Consider the following 14,668-nt stretch of genomic DNA (forward strand, 5'->3'; position numbering starts at 1 on the left):
CTCCCCCACTGCAACTTGAGACCATTACTCCTTGTCTTGTCCTCTTCTACCACTGAGAATAGTCTAGAACCATCCTCTCTGGAACCACCTCTCAGGTAGTTGAAAGCAGCTATCAAATCCCCCCTCATTCTTCTCTTCTGCAGACTAAACAATCCCAGTTCCCTCAGCCTCTCCTCATAAGTCATGTGTTCCAGACCCCTAATCATTTTTGATGCCCTTCGCTGGACTCTCTCTAATTTATTCACATCCTTCTTGTAGTGCGGGGCCCAAAACTGGACACAGTACTCCAGATGAGGCCTCACCAATGTCGAATAGAGGGGGACGATCACGTCCCTCGATCTGCTGGCTATGCCCCTACTTATACATCCCAAAATGCCATTGGCCTTCTTGGAAACAAGGGCACACTGCTGACTCATATCCAGCTTCTCGTCCACTGTCACCCCTAGGTCCTTTTCTGCAGAACTGCTGCCGAGCCATTCGGTCCCTAGTCTGTAGTTGTGCATTGGGTTCTTCTGTCCTAAGTGCAGGACCCTGCACTTATCCTTATTGAACCTCATCAGATTTCTTTTGGCCCAATCCTCCAATTTGTCTAGGTCCCTCTGTATCCTATCCCTGCCCTCCAGCGTATCTACCACTCCTCCCAGTTTAGTGTCATCCGCAAATTTGCTGAGAGTGCAATCCACACCATCCTCCAGATCATTTATGAAGATATTGAACAAAACCGGCCCCAGGACCAACCCCTGGGGCACTCCACTTGACACCGGCTGCCAACTAGACATGGAGCCATTGATCACTACCCGTTGAGCCCGACAATCTAGCCAACTTTCTACCCACCTTATAGTGCATTCATCCAGCCCATACTTCTTTAACTTGCTGACAAGAATACTGTGGGAGACCGTGTCAAAAGCTTTGCTAAAGTCAAGAAACAATACATCCACTGCTTTCCCTTCATCCACAGAACCAGTAATCTCATCATAGAAGGCGATTAGATTAGTCAGGCATGACCTTCCCTTGGTGAATCCATGCTGACTGTTCCTGATCACTTTCCTCTCATGTAAGTGCTTCAGGATTGATTCTTTGAGGACCTGCTCCATGATTTTTCTGGGGACTGAGGTGAGGCTGACTGGCCTGTAGTTCCCAGGATCCTCCTTCTTCCCTTTTTTAAAGATGGGCACTACATTAGCCTTTTTCCAGTCGTCCGGGACTTCCCTCATTCGCCACGAGTTTTCAAAGATAATGGCCAATGGCTCTGCAATCACAGCCTCCAATTCCTTTAGCACTCTCGGATGCAACTCGTCCGGCCCCATGGACTTGTGCACGTCCAGCTTTTCTAAAAAGCCTCTAACCACCTCTTTCTTCACAGAGGGCTGGCCATCTATTTCCCATTTTGTGATGCCCAGCGCAGCAGTCTGGGAGCTGACCTTGTTCCTGAAGACAGAGGCAAAAAAAGCATTGAGTACATTAGCTTTTTCCACATCCTCTGTCACTAGGTTGCCTCCCTCATTCATCAAGGGGCCCACACTTTCCTTGGCTTTCTTCTTGTTGCAACATACCTGAAGAAACCCTTCTTGTTACTCTTGACATCTCTTGCTAGCTGCAGCTCCAGGTGCGATTTGGCCCTCCTGATTTCATTCCTACATGCCCGAGCAATATTTTTATACTCTTCCCTGGTCATATGTCCATCCTTCCACTTCTTGTAAGATTCTTTTTTATGTTTAAGATCCGCTAGGATTTCACCGTTAAGCCAAGCTGGTCTCCTGCCATATTTACTATTCTTTCGACACATCGGGATGGTTTGTCCCTGTAACCTCAACAGGGATTCCTTGAAATACAGCCAGCTCTCCTGGACTCCTTTCCCCTTCATGTTAGTCCCCCAGGGGATCCTACCCATCCGTTCCCTGAGGGAGTCGAAGACTGCTTTCCTGAAGTCCAGGGTCCATATCCTGCTGCTTACCTTTCCTCCCTGTGTCAGCATCCTGAACTCGACCAACTCATGGTCACTGCCTCCCAGATTCCCATCCACTTTTGCTTCCTCCACTAATTCTTCCTGGTTTGTGAGCAGCAGGTCAAGAAAAGCTCCCCCCCTAGTTGGCTCCTCTAGCACTTGCACCAGGAAATTGTCCCCTACGCTTTCCAAAAACTTCCTGGATTGTCTATGCACTGCTGTATTGCTCTCCCAGCAGATATCAGGAAAATTAAAGTCACCCATGAGAACCAGGGCGTGCGAACTAGTAGCTTCTGTGAGTTGCCAGAAGAAAGCCTCATCCACCTCATCCCCCTGATCTGGTGGTCTATAGCAGACTCCCACCACTACATCACTCTTTTTGCTCACACATCTAAACTTAATCCAGAGACACTCAGGTTTTTCTGCAGTTTCGTACCGGAGCTCTGAGCAGTCATACTGCTCCCTTACATACAGTGCTACTCCCCCACCTTTTCTGCCTGTCCTTCCTGAACAGTTTATAACCCTCGATGACAGTACTTCAGTCATGTGAGTTATCCCACCAGGTCTCTGTTATTCCAATCACGTCATAATTCCTTGACATCACCAGGACCTCCAGTTCTCCCTGCTTGTTTCCAAGGCTTTGTGCATTTGTATATAAGCACTTGAGAGAACCTGTTGATCGCCCCTCATTCTCAGTATGAGGCAGGAGCCCTCCCCTCACAGACATTCCTGCCTGTGCTTCCTCCCGGTATCCCGCTTCCCCACTTACCTCAGGGCTTTGGTCTCCTTCCCCCGGTGAACCTAGTTTAAAGCCCTCCTCACTAGGTTAGCCAGCCTGCTTGCAAAGATGCTCTTCCCTCTCTTCGTAAGATGGAGCCCGTCTCTGCCCAGCACTCCTCCTTCATGGAGGAGAAAGCCCTCTTACTGCTCTGGCTGATTTCTGACAGTTTCAAAAACACAGAACACAGTGAGCACATGGAGACATACAAACCACATCTTGTGATCACATCTTGTGAGCACATACAAACCACGTCTGGGTTGGCCTGAACAACACGTCCCACACCAGGAACTGGAGCTGGGTGGACGGCTCCCCTTTCAATCAAACACTGAGTGTTGCCTGAGAATTCACTGTGACGAAGATACATCTTTCTGAGAGACACAGAACTTAGAAGCCAGAATGGAGTTCTCCTCACTCTTCCTTGCTCAGACTCAGGGGTACAGTCCTTGCTGGGTGCATTCGCCCCCTGATTTGGGGTGCCATCCCTGCCAGGTGCATTCCACTGCCCCTCACTTGCACCATAGCTCATTGTAAAATCCATTCCTTCCCTCCCTCTCTGTCTTCGCGGATTGGGGCTTGCCGTCCCGGTCAGGTCAATTGTCTACTAGTGCCTTGCCTAGAGAGTGGGGCACTGTCACTGCAGGATGCACTTACTTCATGCATCTGGGAAGCCGGGAATCTTGTTGCCAGGTGAACCTCCCAGAGGTGGGGAGATGCTGTTGTGCAGAAGGTAGCAAGGGTGGAGTGTTGTGGTTTGCATCCTTCAGTCAGCTGTGGTGATCTCACACTCTTCGTACTGCCCTGGGCATTGTGAGGGAAACACACTGCCCTGGTGGGATATTTCCCAGCATCTTGGTCCAGGAGGCTGCAAACAGAGGCTGCCTCTTGTGTGCGAGCCTTTAGCCAGAGCCGGGGCAGATGCCTCCTGAGGTGGTAGATGGTTGAGCAGAGCAGCCGGCACCAGGGGAGAGGGAAGTCTGAATGCTCCATACAGAGGGAGGGGAGGGGTATTTGTTAAGATTCAGCCTTAACCGATGTCAGGTGGGGGTTACTCAGGGTTGGGGAAGGGCAAGGCCGTCCCTAGCTATTCTGGGGCCCTACGCAGTCCCCGTCCCCCCCGCGGGTGTGTGTGTGTGTGGGGCCCCAGGCTTCCAGGCGGGGAGGCTGGCTTGGGGGGCAGGGGGGAATTGCCCCCCCAGTACTCACCGGTGGCGTGGCTGGGGCCAGGTCACTGCACTTCCCGCTGCCGGGGAGTGGAGAGCCAGCCCTGCTTAAGTCCTCAGGGGAGTGGGGGTGGGGCTGGGGCAGAGCAGGGGCGGGAAGATGTGGGGCTGGGGCGAAGCAGGGGTGGGGGCTTTGGGGAGGGGGTGGAGTGGGGGCGGGGCTGGGGTGGAGCAGCATGCAGCTGCACAGGGCACCAGGAAATTTGGTGCCCCAAGGCGTTCCTGGTGCCCTACGCAGTGGCTTACTTTGCGTATGGTTAGGGACCGCCTTGGGGAAGGGGTCCCAGCTCCCATCCACGCGCCTTGGCACAAACAACAGCCCTGACTCTAGGGGGGGTCAGAGTAACCTGGAAAAGCACCACTCTTAACAATCCCACAATGCTTTTATTTAACCCAGGCAAGCCGGGAGCAGACCCACTTTAGGATCTCCAGTAGGGGGCACACACATTCCCTCCCCCCGGCACAGCATACAGAAAAACAGCTCTCCCCACAACCGTCCTGGCTAGACACAGACTCTCTACACCGTGCCAATGCAACCCCCTCCCCTGCCTGGGTCAGTCCAGCCTCTCCGAGCTCTGCTCTGGTGCTGGTGTCTGGTTAATTCCCCATTAAGGTGCATGGGGCAGCACACAATTCCCATAGCTGCCTAGAATCATAGAATCATAGAATATTGGAAGGGACCTCAGGAGGTCATCTAGTCCAACCCTCTGCTCAAAGCAGCACCGATCCCTGACTAAATCATCCCAGACAGGGCTTTGACAAGCCTGACCTTAAAAACTTCTAGGGAAGGAGATTCCACCACCTCCCTAGGTAACGCATTCCAGTGTTTCACCACCCTCCTAGTGAAAAAGTTTTTCCTAATATCCAACCTAAATCTCCCCCACTGCAACTTGAGACCATTATTCCTTGTTCTGTCATCTGCTACCACTGAGAACAGTCAAGAGCCATCCTCTTTGGAACCCCCTTTCAGATAGTTGAAAGCAGCTATCAAATCCCCCCTCATTCTTCTCTTCTGAAGACTAAACATCCCCAGTTACCTCAGCCTCTCCTTCTAAGTCATGTGTTCCGGTCCCCTAATCATTTTTGTTGCCCTCCGCTGGACTCTTTCCAATTTTTCCACATCCTTCTTGTAGTGTGGGGCCCAAAACTGGACACAGTACTCCAGATGAGGCCTCACCAATGTCGAATAGAGGGGAACGATCACGTCCCTCGATCTGCTGGCAATGCCCCTACTTATACATCCCAAAAGGCCATTGGCCTTCTTGGCAACAAGGGCACACTGCTGATTCATATCCAGCTTCTCGTCCACTGTAACCCCTAGGTCTGAACTGCTGCCGAGCCATTCGGTCCCAAGTCTGTAGTGGTGCATTGGGTTCTTCCGTCCTAAGTGCAGGACTCTGCACTTGTCCTTGTTGAACCTCATTAGATTTCTTTTGGCCCAATCCTCCAATTTGTCTAGGTCCCTCTGTATCCTATCCCTACCCTCCAGCTTATCTACCTCTCCTCCCAGTTTAGTGTCATCTGCAAACTTGCTGAGGGTGCAATCCACACCATCCTCCAGATCATTTATGAAGATATTGAACAAAACTGGCCCCAGGACTGACCCTTGGGGCACTCCACTTGATACCGCTGCCAACTAGACATGAAGCCATTGATCACTACCCGTTGAGCCCGACAATCTAGCCAGCTTTCTATCCACCTTATAGTCCATTCATCCAGCCCATACTTCTTTAACTTGCTGGCAAGAATACTGTGGGAGACTGTGTCAAAAGCTTTGCTAAAGTCAAGGAATAACACGTCCACTGCTTTCCCTTCATCCACAGAGCCAGTTATCTCATCATAGAAGGCAATTAGATTAGTCAGGCATGACTTGCCCTTGGTGAATCCATGCTGACTGTTCCTGATCACTTTCCTCTCCTCTAAGTGCTTCAGAATTGATTCCTTGAGGACCTGCTCCATGATTTTTCAGGGACTGAGGTGAGGCTGACTGGCCTGTAGTTCCCAGGATCCTCCTTCTTCCCTTTTTTAAAGATGGGCACTACATTAGCCTTTTGCCAGTCATCTGGGACCTCCCCCGATCGCCATGAGTTTTCAAAGATAATGGCCAATGGCTCTGCAATCACATCCGCCAACTCCTTTAGCACTCTCGGATGCAGCGCATCCGGCCCCATAGACTTGTGCTCGTCCAGCTTTTCTAAATAGTCCCGAACCACTTCTTTCTCCACAGAGGGCTGGTCACCTCCTCCCCATGCTGTGCTGCCCAGTGCAATAGTCTGGGAGCTGACCTTGTTCCTGAAGACAGAGGCAAAAAAAGCATTGAGTACATTAGCTTTTTCCACATCCTCTGTCACTAGGTTGCCTCCCTCATTCAGTAAGGGGCCCACACTTTCCTTGACTTTCTTCTTCTTGCTAACATACCTGAAGAAACCCTTCTTGTTACTTTTAATATCTCTTGCTAGCTGCAACTCCAGATGTGATTTGGCCTTCCTGATTTCACTCCTGCAAGCCCGAGCAATATTTTTATACTCATCCCTGGTCATTTGTCCAGTCTTCCACTTCTTGTAAGCTTCTTTTTTGTATTTAAGAGCAGCAAGGATTTCACTGTTAAGCCAAGCTGGTTGCCTGCCATATTTACTATTCTTTCTACACATCGGGATGGTTTGTCCCTGTAACCTCAATAAGGATTCTTTAAAATACAGCCAGCTCTCCTGGACTCCTTTCCCCCTCATGTTATTCTCCCAGGGGATCTTGCCCATCAGTTCCCTGAGGAGTCAAAGTCTGTTTTTCTGAAGTCCGGGGTCTGTATTCTGCTGCTCTCCTTTCTTCCTTTTGTCAGGATCCTGAACTCGACCATTTCATGTTCACTGCCTCCCAGGTTCCCATCCACTTTTGCTTCCCCTACTAATTCTTCCCGGTTTGTGAGCAGCAGGTCAAGAAGAGCTCTGCCCCTAGTTGGTTCCTCCAGCACTTGCACCAGGAAATTGTCCCCTACACTTTCCAAAAACTTCCTGGATTGCCTGTGCACTGCTGTATTGCTCTCCCAGCAGATATCAGGGTGATTGAAGTCTCCCATGAGAACTAGGGCCTGCAATCTAGTAACTTCCATGAGTTGCCGGAAGAAAGCCTCGTCCACCTCATCCCCCTGGTCTGGTGGTCTATAGTAGACTCCCACCAAGACATCACCCTTGTTGCTCACACTTCTAAACTTAATCCAGAGACTCTCAGGTTTTTCTGCAGTTTCATACTTGAGCTCTGAGCAGTCATACTGATCTCTTACATACAGTGCAACTCCCCTACCTTTTCTGCCCTTCATGTCCTTCCTGAACAGCTTATATCCATCCATGACAGTACTCCAGTCATGGGAGTTATCCCACCAAGTCTCTGTTATTCCAATCACATCATAATTCCTTGACTGTGCCAGAACTTCCAGTTCTCCCTGCTTGTTTCCCAGGCTTCGTGCATTTGTATATAGGCACTTGAGGTAACCTGCTGATCGCCCCTCTTTCTCAGTATGAGGCAGGAGCCCTCCCCTCTCACGCGCTCCTGCTCGTGCCTCCTCCCGGTATCCCACTTCCCCACTTACCTCAGGGCTTTGATCTCCTTCCCCCGGTGAACCTAGTTTAAAGCCCTCCTCACTAGATTAGCCAGCCTGTTTGCGAAGATGCTCTTCCCTCTCTTCCTTAGGTGGAGCCCATCTCTGCCTAGCACTCCTTCTTGGAACACCATCCCATGGTCAAAGAATCCCAAACCTTATCTCCGACATCACCTGCGTAGCCATTCGTTGACTTCAACGATTTGGCGGTCTCTACCCAGGCCTTTTCCTTCCACGGGACTGTATCCCACTACAGCCATGGCTCACAATCTATGCAAGACACAAGTGCAGAGTTAACCTGGGGTAAATGAAAGGTTCAGTCTGTGAAAGCTGAAAATTAACTTCAGAATCACTTTGTTGCATTTTTAGTATTTTAGCAAAATGTTTCTATAAAAACTGACAAAGGAAAGCAAGAAGTAGGGTTCAAGGGGCATTTAAAGGATTCACAGGTCTTGTAGGGAGAAGCAGTTGCGTGGAGACAGACTGTAGGATGGAAATATAGAAAATAAAGAGGAGAAGAGGGGACTGAGGCTGGAGAATCAGAACAAAGGACAATAGCAACATCTAGTTCTCATGGAGTATTTCTCGTCCATCGATCTCTTTATAGGTGGGGAAGAAGAGTCGCAAGGACGCAAAGTGACGCCCAAAAGTCACACAGCAGCCCAAGACTTAGAACTCCCATATCCCAAATGCCAGTCCAGCTCTTTATGCCACGATACTACACCACACTGTCCCCCATAGCCTCTGGAGACTGTATCTGTGTGGAGTGTCTGGCGCAATGGGGCCCTGATCTCAACTGGGGCCTCTAGGAACACGCACAAACACCAGCCTGGCTTTCACACAAACAACCCTACTGATATTTCGGAAGCAAGCACCTGCACTATGCAATATGTGACTTACAGTAGCCTATGCGCTGAATGAACCCAGCCCTGCCAATAATCACAGCGAGCTCTTCATTGCACGGCTCTAAGCTGGAAGCTGGCAGCCAGCCCAGGAAAAACAGACAATTCTGACATTGCAGAGTTTCCAATCGCTCTGATTCATGGCCGCTGGTTCTGCTGAGTGAAGGAGCAGTGGCCATGTGGAAGGTCAGTCTCTTAGCTTTGCTGCCCTAAGACTCAATGCTGCAGCCCACTGGGAACCTGGGAACCCAGGCTGTGCCCACTAGTGGCTTACATAGGTTGTGCAGCGTGGTTGTAGCAAGATGCAGTCACCTTGGGCAGCCGTAGGAATTGTGTGCTGGCCCATGCATCTCAATGGGGAGTTAACTCCAGGATCCCTTGCTTGGGGGGCCTCACCAAGCCCATCCCAGGATTGATTCAGGCTAGTGGAAGGTGGCAGTCACTGCACGGGGCCTTTACTCCCTCCCCAGTTATTGAAAATTGGATTTGGACCTGACTGAGTTGTGAGCACTTAGGGTAGGTACTTCTGAATATGAGTGTGGTGGTCATTTACCTCTGAGCAACTGCTGTTGAGTAGAAATGGCTTCCTGTTTCTGAACGCTCACATTTTCACTCCTAAAGAAAAGACATTTTCAGTTCAGCTGTTCAGTGCAGTAATGCTGCAGTGCATTGAACAGGAATGTAAGGGGACATGACAAAGGCAAATACATGTACAGTACCTGCTTGATGTGCTTGCCTCTGCCTGAAAGGAGAAATGGGGAAACTATCTATAATTTAATAAAACCAAGTGAAAAAATATGCAGGGGCCATTCTCCATCTGTGTGCCACACACTTTCAGGCACGAAACCCCTCTTCCCATCAGGGCAATCCCATTTCAGAAGGGTAAATTCCCAGTCATCCCTGCTTCCCTAGGTATTTATGAATTTCATTCATGTGAGCAAATAATGTAGCTAACTTATTCTCCCCACTGTGGCTACAGTTTGCTAAACCCACTGCCATGCACCTTTGTTAACCACAAAGGGTTATGCTTCGGTATGGACCAGCATTAGCCAGAATAAGTCATAGATTCACAGCTGATAAGGCCGGAAGGGGGCCATTCTGAACATCTGGTCTGACCTCCTGTTTTTGAGCACAGGCCAAAGAACCTTCCCCCAGTGATTCCTGCATCATCAGCGTGTGGCTGAGCTAGAGCAGATCGCTGAGAGATGCCCAGCAATGATTTAATGACCCCAAGTGATGGGGAACCCACCACAACCCTTGGTAGGTTGTTCCAATGGTAAATCCCCCTCATGGTAAAATATGTGAAACTTATTTATAGCCTAAATCTGTCTAGCTTTAATTTCCAGCCATTAGATCTCACTCTGCCTTTGCTGGATTAAAGAGCCCTCTCCCAGACCCACCTTCACTCTGCAGGGCTAATGGGATTAAAAGGAAAAAAAAAAAATCTCTTAGTAACTAAAACAAGGAGCTCTGCCTCTGCTATTGGCATGGGGATGGAGCTTAGTGAAGAATTTATTTGACAAATAAGGGAGGTCCATGGAGCTCAGAGAATTTCATATAGCAAAAGGGGGATATATTGCAGGGGCGATGCTCTCAGAGCAAGAGGGCCATTGACCATCATATGCCAGAAGACAAAACTGGAGAGAGAAAGAATGCAGGAGGGTCTCTGCCTTGCCTGAGATGCTGACCAGACCTCAGAGTCCTATGTCTACGCTAGAAGGGCTGTGGCCGCTCAGCTCTCCCGATACAGCTGTGCCGCCGCAGCGTGTGTGGTGAAGACACTCTATGCTGATGGGAGAAAGCTCTCCTGTTAGCATAAAAAACCCAATCCTATGAGCAGCAGTACCTATGTTGGTGTAACTTATGTCACTCATGGGGGTGGAATATTCACAACCCTGAGTGACATAAGTTTTGCCAACATAGGCTGTAGTGTAGACATAGTGATAGAAGGGGTGAGAGCGGACACAGGGGATAGGGGGCAGTTTGTCTCAGGACTGTTTGTTATTTCGTGTAGATCTGTAACTCTCCCTGTGCTTTCTTAAAAATACAAGTGCCTGTGATTAAGAATCCCTTTGCTAAGCCAGCATTCCTGGCTCGCCTGACACATTGTCCATGAAGGCGTCGATCGAGAACTCAGCGTGCCCACAGTGATCTGGAAATCTGCTGGAGCATGTGTAACCAACTGCAAGCTTGGGAGGGCTGTGGCACTGGTTCTGGGGTTTCAGACAGCTGGGGTGTGGAGGACCACATCCCAAAGAAGCGTGGCATACATGGGGTCTGCAGTTGGGAGTGCAGCTGAGAGACCCAGAGCTGAAGTCTTAGAAGCACATGGGATCCTGTGGTTCGTTCCAGTCACAACTGACTGGTATCTGTCCAGAGAGGGTGTGACACAGGGCCCTAAAGGGATTTAATTAGCCAACAAAAACACCCCTACCTTGGACTCATGGGCAGCCTTTCTCATGGGAATCACAGCGTGAGAGTGGTAAGCCGGGGATCCTTTGCAATCCTCACAAAGGGCTTTGCCATCCTCCTTATAGAACCATGTGAGCTCTTTGCCATGTTCCTCACAGACATTCCCTTTCCTACTCCTTTTCCACAGTTGTTTGATGAATTGTACTATGCTGCCCAGCTGTGTGTTGGACCTGAAGGCTCTTTTCTGGAACATTTCTCCACACTGAGGACAGGCGGCTGTCTCCACTCCCTGACAGTGCCGGGTGATGCAGCCATGGCAGAAGTTGTGCCCACACTCTAAAGTCATCGGGTCTGTCAAATACTCCTGACAGATACGACAAACGGCATCTTCTAGCTCTCTACCAGCTAAAGATATTGGAGCCGGGGGTTCCAGACCTTCAGCCTTACGTTTCCTCTCCCCTGGTGGAGCAGGTGTCCCCATGACTGCTGGGCTCTCAGTCTGTCTGTCTCCTTCCCCAGCTCTGTGTGTTCTGGTGTCACTGGTGGGAGGTGCCTGCTGCTGGCCTCTGCCCTACTCCATGCAGGGTGAGATGAAGAGAAGGGAGAGGCCTAAAGGGGAAAGAGGAGAAGTGAAAACAGAAAAAAGGGGAAGAAGAATGTCATAAATATAAAGGGAAGCGTAAATCCCTTTAAAATCCCTCCTGGCCAGAGGAAAAATCCTCTCACCTGTAAAGGGTTAAGAAGCTAAAGGTAACCTCGCTGGCACCTGACCAAAATGACCAATGAGGAGACAAGATACTTTCAAAAGCTGGGAGGAGGGAGAAAAACAAAGGGTCTGGGTCTGTCTGTGTGATGCTTTTGCTGGGGACAGAACAGGAATGGAGTCTTAGAACTTAGTAAGTAATCTAGCTAGGTATGTGATTATGATTTCTTTAAATGGCTGAGAAAATAGCTGTGCTGAATAGAATGAATATTCCTGTCTGTGTGTCTTTTTTATCACTTAAGGTTTTGCCTAGAGGGATTCTCTATGTTTTGAATCTAATTACCCCGTAAGGTATTTACCATCCTGATTTTACAGAGGTGATTCTTTTTTACTTCTATTAAAAGTCTTCTTGTAAGGAAACTGAATGCTTTTTCATTGTTCTAAGATCCAATGGTTTGGGTCTGTGGTCACCTATGCAAATTGGTGATGATTTTTACCAAACCTTCCCCAGAAAGTGGGGTGCAAGGGTTGGAAGGATTTTGGGGGGAAAGATGTGTCCAAACTACGTTTTTTCAGGAACCCAGATAAAGTTTGGTGGTGGCAGTGGAAGTCCAGGGGCAATAGGGTAAAATAGTTTGTACTTTGGGGAAGTTTTAACCTAAGCTGGTAAAAGTAAGCTTAGGAGGTTTTCATGCAGGTCTGTATCCTAGAGTTCAGAGTGGGGAAGGAACCTTGACAAGGAACTGACTAGGAGAGGAGGAGGAATGACAGTTAGAAAGGGCAAAAAAGCTGCTCTGCCAGACACCCCCTCGCCAGTGAGCAGGAGCAGGAAAGGGTTTTATCTCCGTGTTTGCCACTGGTGAGATGGACCCTGGAACACTACGCCCGGTTCTAATAGCCACATTTTGGATAGGATGTTCAAAAAAGTGGAAAGGGTACAAAAAAGAACCACAAATGTGATTTGAGGGCTGGAGAAAATGCCCAACAGGGGCAGAATGAAAGAGCTCGATCTGTTCAGTTTATCAAAAGGAAGAGTGAGAGGTGACTTGATCATGGTGTTTATGTGCCTTCATGGGGAGAAAATCCTGGGTATTAAAGGGCTCTGTAATCTAGTGGAGAAAGGCAGGACAAGAACCAATGGCTGGAAGCTGAAGCCAGACAAATCTAAATGAGAAATAAGGCACAATTTTTTAACAGTGCAGGTGATGAACAAACTCCCAAGATGGTGGATGCTCCATCCCTTAATGTCTCCTAGTCCAGACAGGTGCCTTTCTGGAAAGATGCTTAAGTCAAACACAAGTTATTGGCCTCAGTAACTTAGGTGAAATTCACCGGCCTGTGTTATAAAGTTCAGACTAAATGTAATGGTCCCTTCAGGTTTTAAAAACTAGGAATCTGTGAATTCCGGCAGGGCTGAGATCATCCGAGGCCTCAGTGCTAGAGAAACAGCATGAATAATACTAAATTAAGTAGGCTGTGGGTAAAGTGTGCCCATCACCAGGAGCTTTCCTGTAGGTCCTTAAAATGCAGAAAGACGATAGGGAAGAAAATTTGACAGTCTGAGACTAGCCTAGTACTTCCAAGGGAACAATGAATGTTCCACTGACCTCTGTTTACATTCCCTTTCTATGCAGTTTTGATTCTGTGTTCATATTTAGAATAAAACATTGATCATTGCACCGTGACCTGAGCCTACCAGAACACTCTGTTATTCAGTAGTGCTGGGGTCTGTTCTTCTCTGCTCCTAAGAACAGACAAATAAATGTGGTCAGCACTCACAGCCCAGTTCAGTTTATTGTTTCCTCATCCTCCCTGCTCACGGTTGTGCTGGGAGTCTCTGCCACTCACATTACATCTCTCATATAGATTGTGAGCTCCCTGGGCCAGGGACGTATCTTTGTTACACATCAGTGACAGGGGTTCCTAGGCGCTAGTATATCATTACTGACACTGATAACCATTAACAACAAGTGGGGGAATAAACAAATGTGGTTGCCAAGACTGGCTCCTTCATTGCTAATTCCACCTCAGAGTAATACAGCACCACTTGCCCCTTAGGGGCTCACTAATGGGTGTATGGAGGGATTCGAAGGAGAAGTCTGCAGGCCCTGGGCAATAGGTCTGGGTGGGCATCCCAGGGATGGAGGCAGGTGCAAAGATAGAAGGACATGGGGTTGGGGGTGGGCTAGGCAAGATGCTGAGGTGGAGCTAACACATGGGGAGAGGGGTGAAGAGCTTCCTGGGCTCCCAGGTCCAATTCACCCAGCCTGGGCCCCTCACTCACACAGCTCTGGGGCTGGGCTCTCCCTCCCCTTCCCTAGCTCTCCCCGCTCCCCATCCCCACCCCTCCCTCCATCACGCTGGGACCAGTTTCCCTGACACAGCAGAGTTGGCAGCACAAAGCAGCCTGTACAGCAGGGCCTGGCACTGTCAGTCTTAACCCCTGTGGCTGTTTCACTCCTCGCCATGGATAAAGAGTCCCTAGGACAGTAAATGCCGGGACATCCCCTGTTGCTCACTGCCCCCATCACACTCACTGGGATCCTGGGCCTGGCTTTTCTTTAGGAGTCAGACCATGCAGTTATTGGCCCTGAGGGGACCTGGGAATCCCCCCAAACCAGGCCTGGAGCTGACTCCACTGGGGTTCTCTTGGAGGCTGTGGGGGAGGCACTAAAATGAGGGGACCTAGGTCTCCTCCCCTACAACATTCTGAAGTCCCGCTGCAATTTTCTGAATTTGATACAATTTTTGGCCTCAACTTTTTTTTATTATTGTAAGTGGCCATGCGGGACCCTGTGAGGGGGAAGCAGCCTGTGGTGAGCTGGCTGAGTCATTCTCGTTATCCGACTGAAATGGTCCCACTACCATACTGAGTCCCTCATAATCACTAATGGCTTTTTATTCTCACACACCCTGCAAGGCAGGACAGTACTGGTATCCGTGTCAGTATTGTGGCAGCCCAGAGAGACTGTTTACAGTTAAATGTTTTGCTGGCATAGCTACATCGGTTAGGAGGGTGAAAAAACCCACACCCAGCCTGTGATGGGTTCGGTCACAGAGACCCCCTTGGACTGTCACCTGACGTGCTGAGATTACCTCTGAGCCCATTTTCC

General features: G+C 49.4%; 1 protein-coding gene across 1 annotated transcript in view; it reads right to left on the bottom strand.

Moving 5' to 3' along the window:
* The window catches only part of LOC141998857 (E3 ubiquitin-protein ligase TRIM21-like), a 302,786-nt gene extending 291,453 nt beyond the window's left edge, over positions 1-11,333 (bottom strand). The window contains exon 1 of the mRNA XM_074971830.1: positions 10,875-11,333. Coding sequence (XP_074827931.1) covers positions 10,875-11,333 — 459 coding nt within the window. The remainder of the gene's footprint in view (positions 1-10,874) is intronic.
* Between the last annotated feature and the right edge of the window lie 3,335 nt (positions 11,334-14,668).

The sequence above is a fragment of the Natator depressus genome, chromosome 14 (genome assembly GCF_965152275.1).
Source record: "Natator depressus isolate rNatDep1 chromosome 14, rNatDep2.hap1, whole genome shotgun sequence".
Taxonomy (NCBI): domain Eukaryota; kingdom Metazoa; phylum Chordata; order Testudines; family Cheloniidae; genus Natator; species Natator depressus.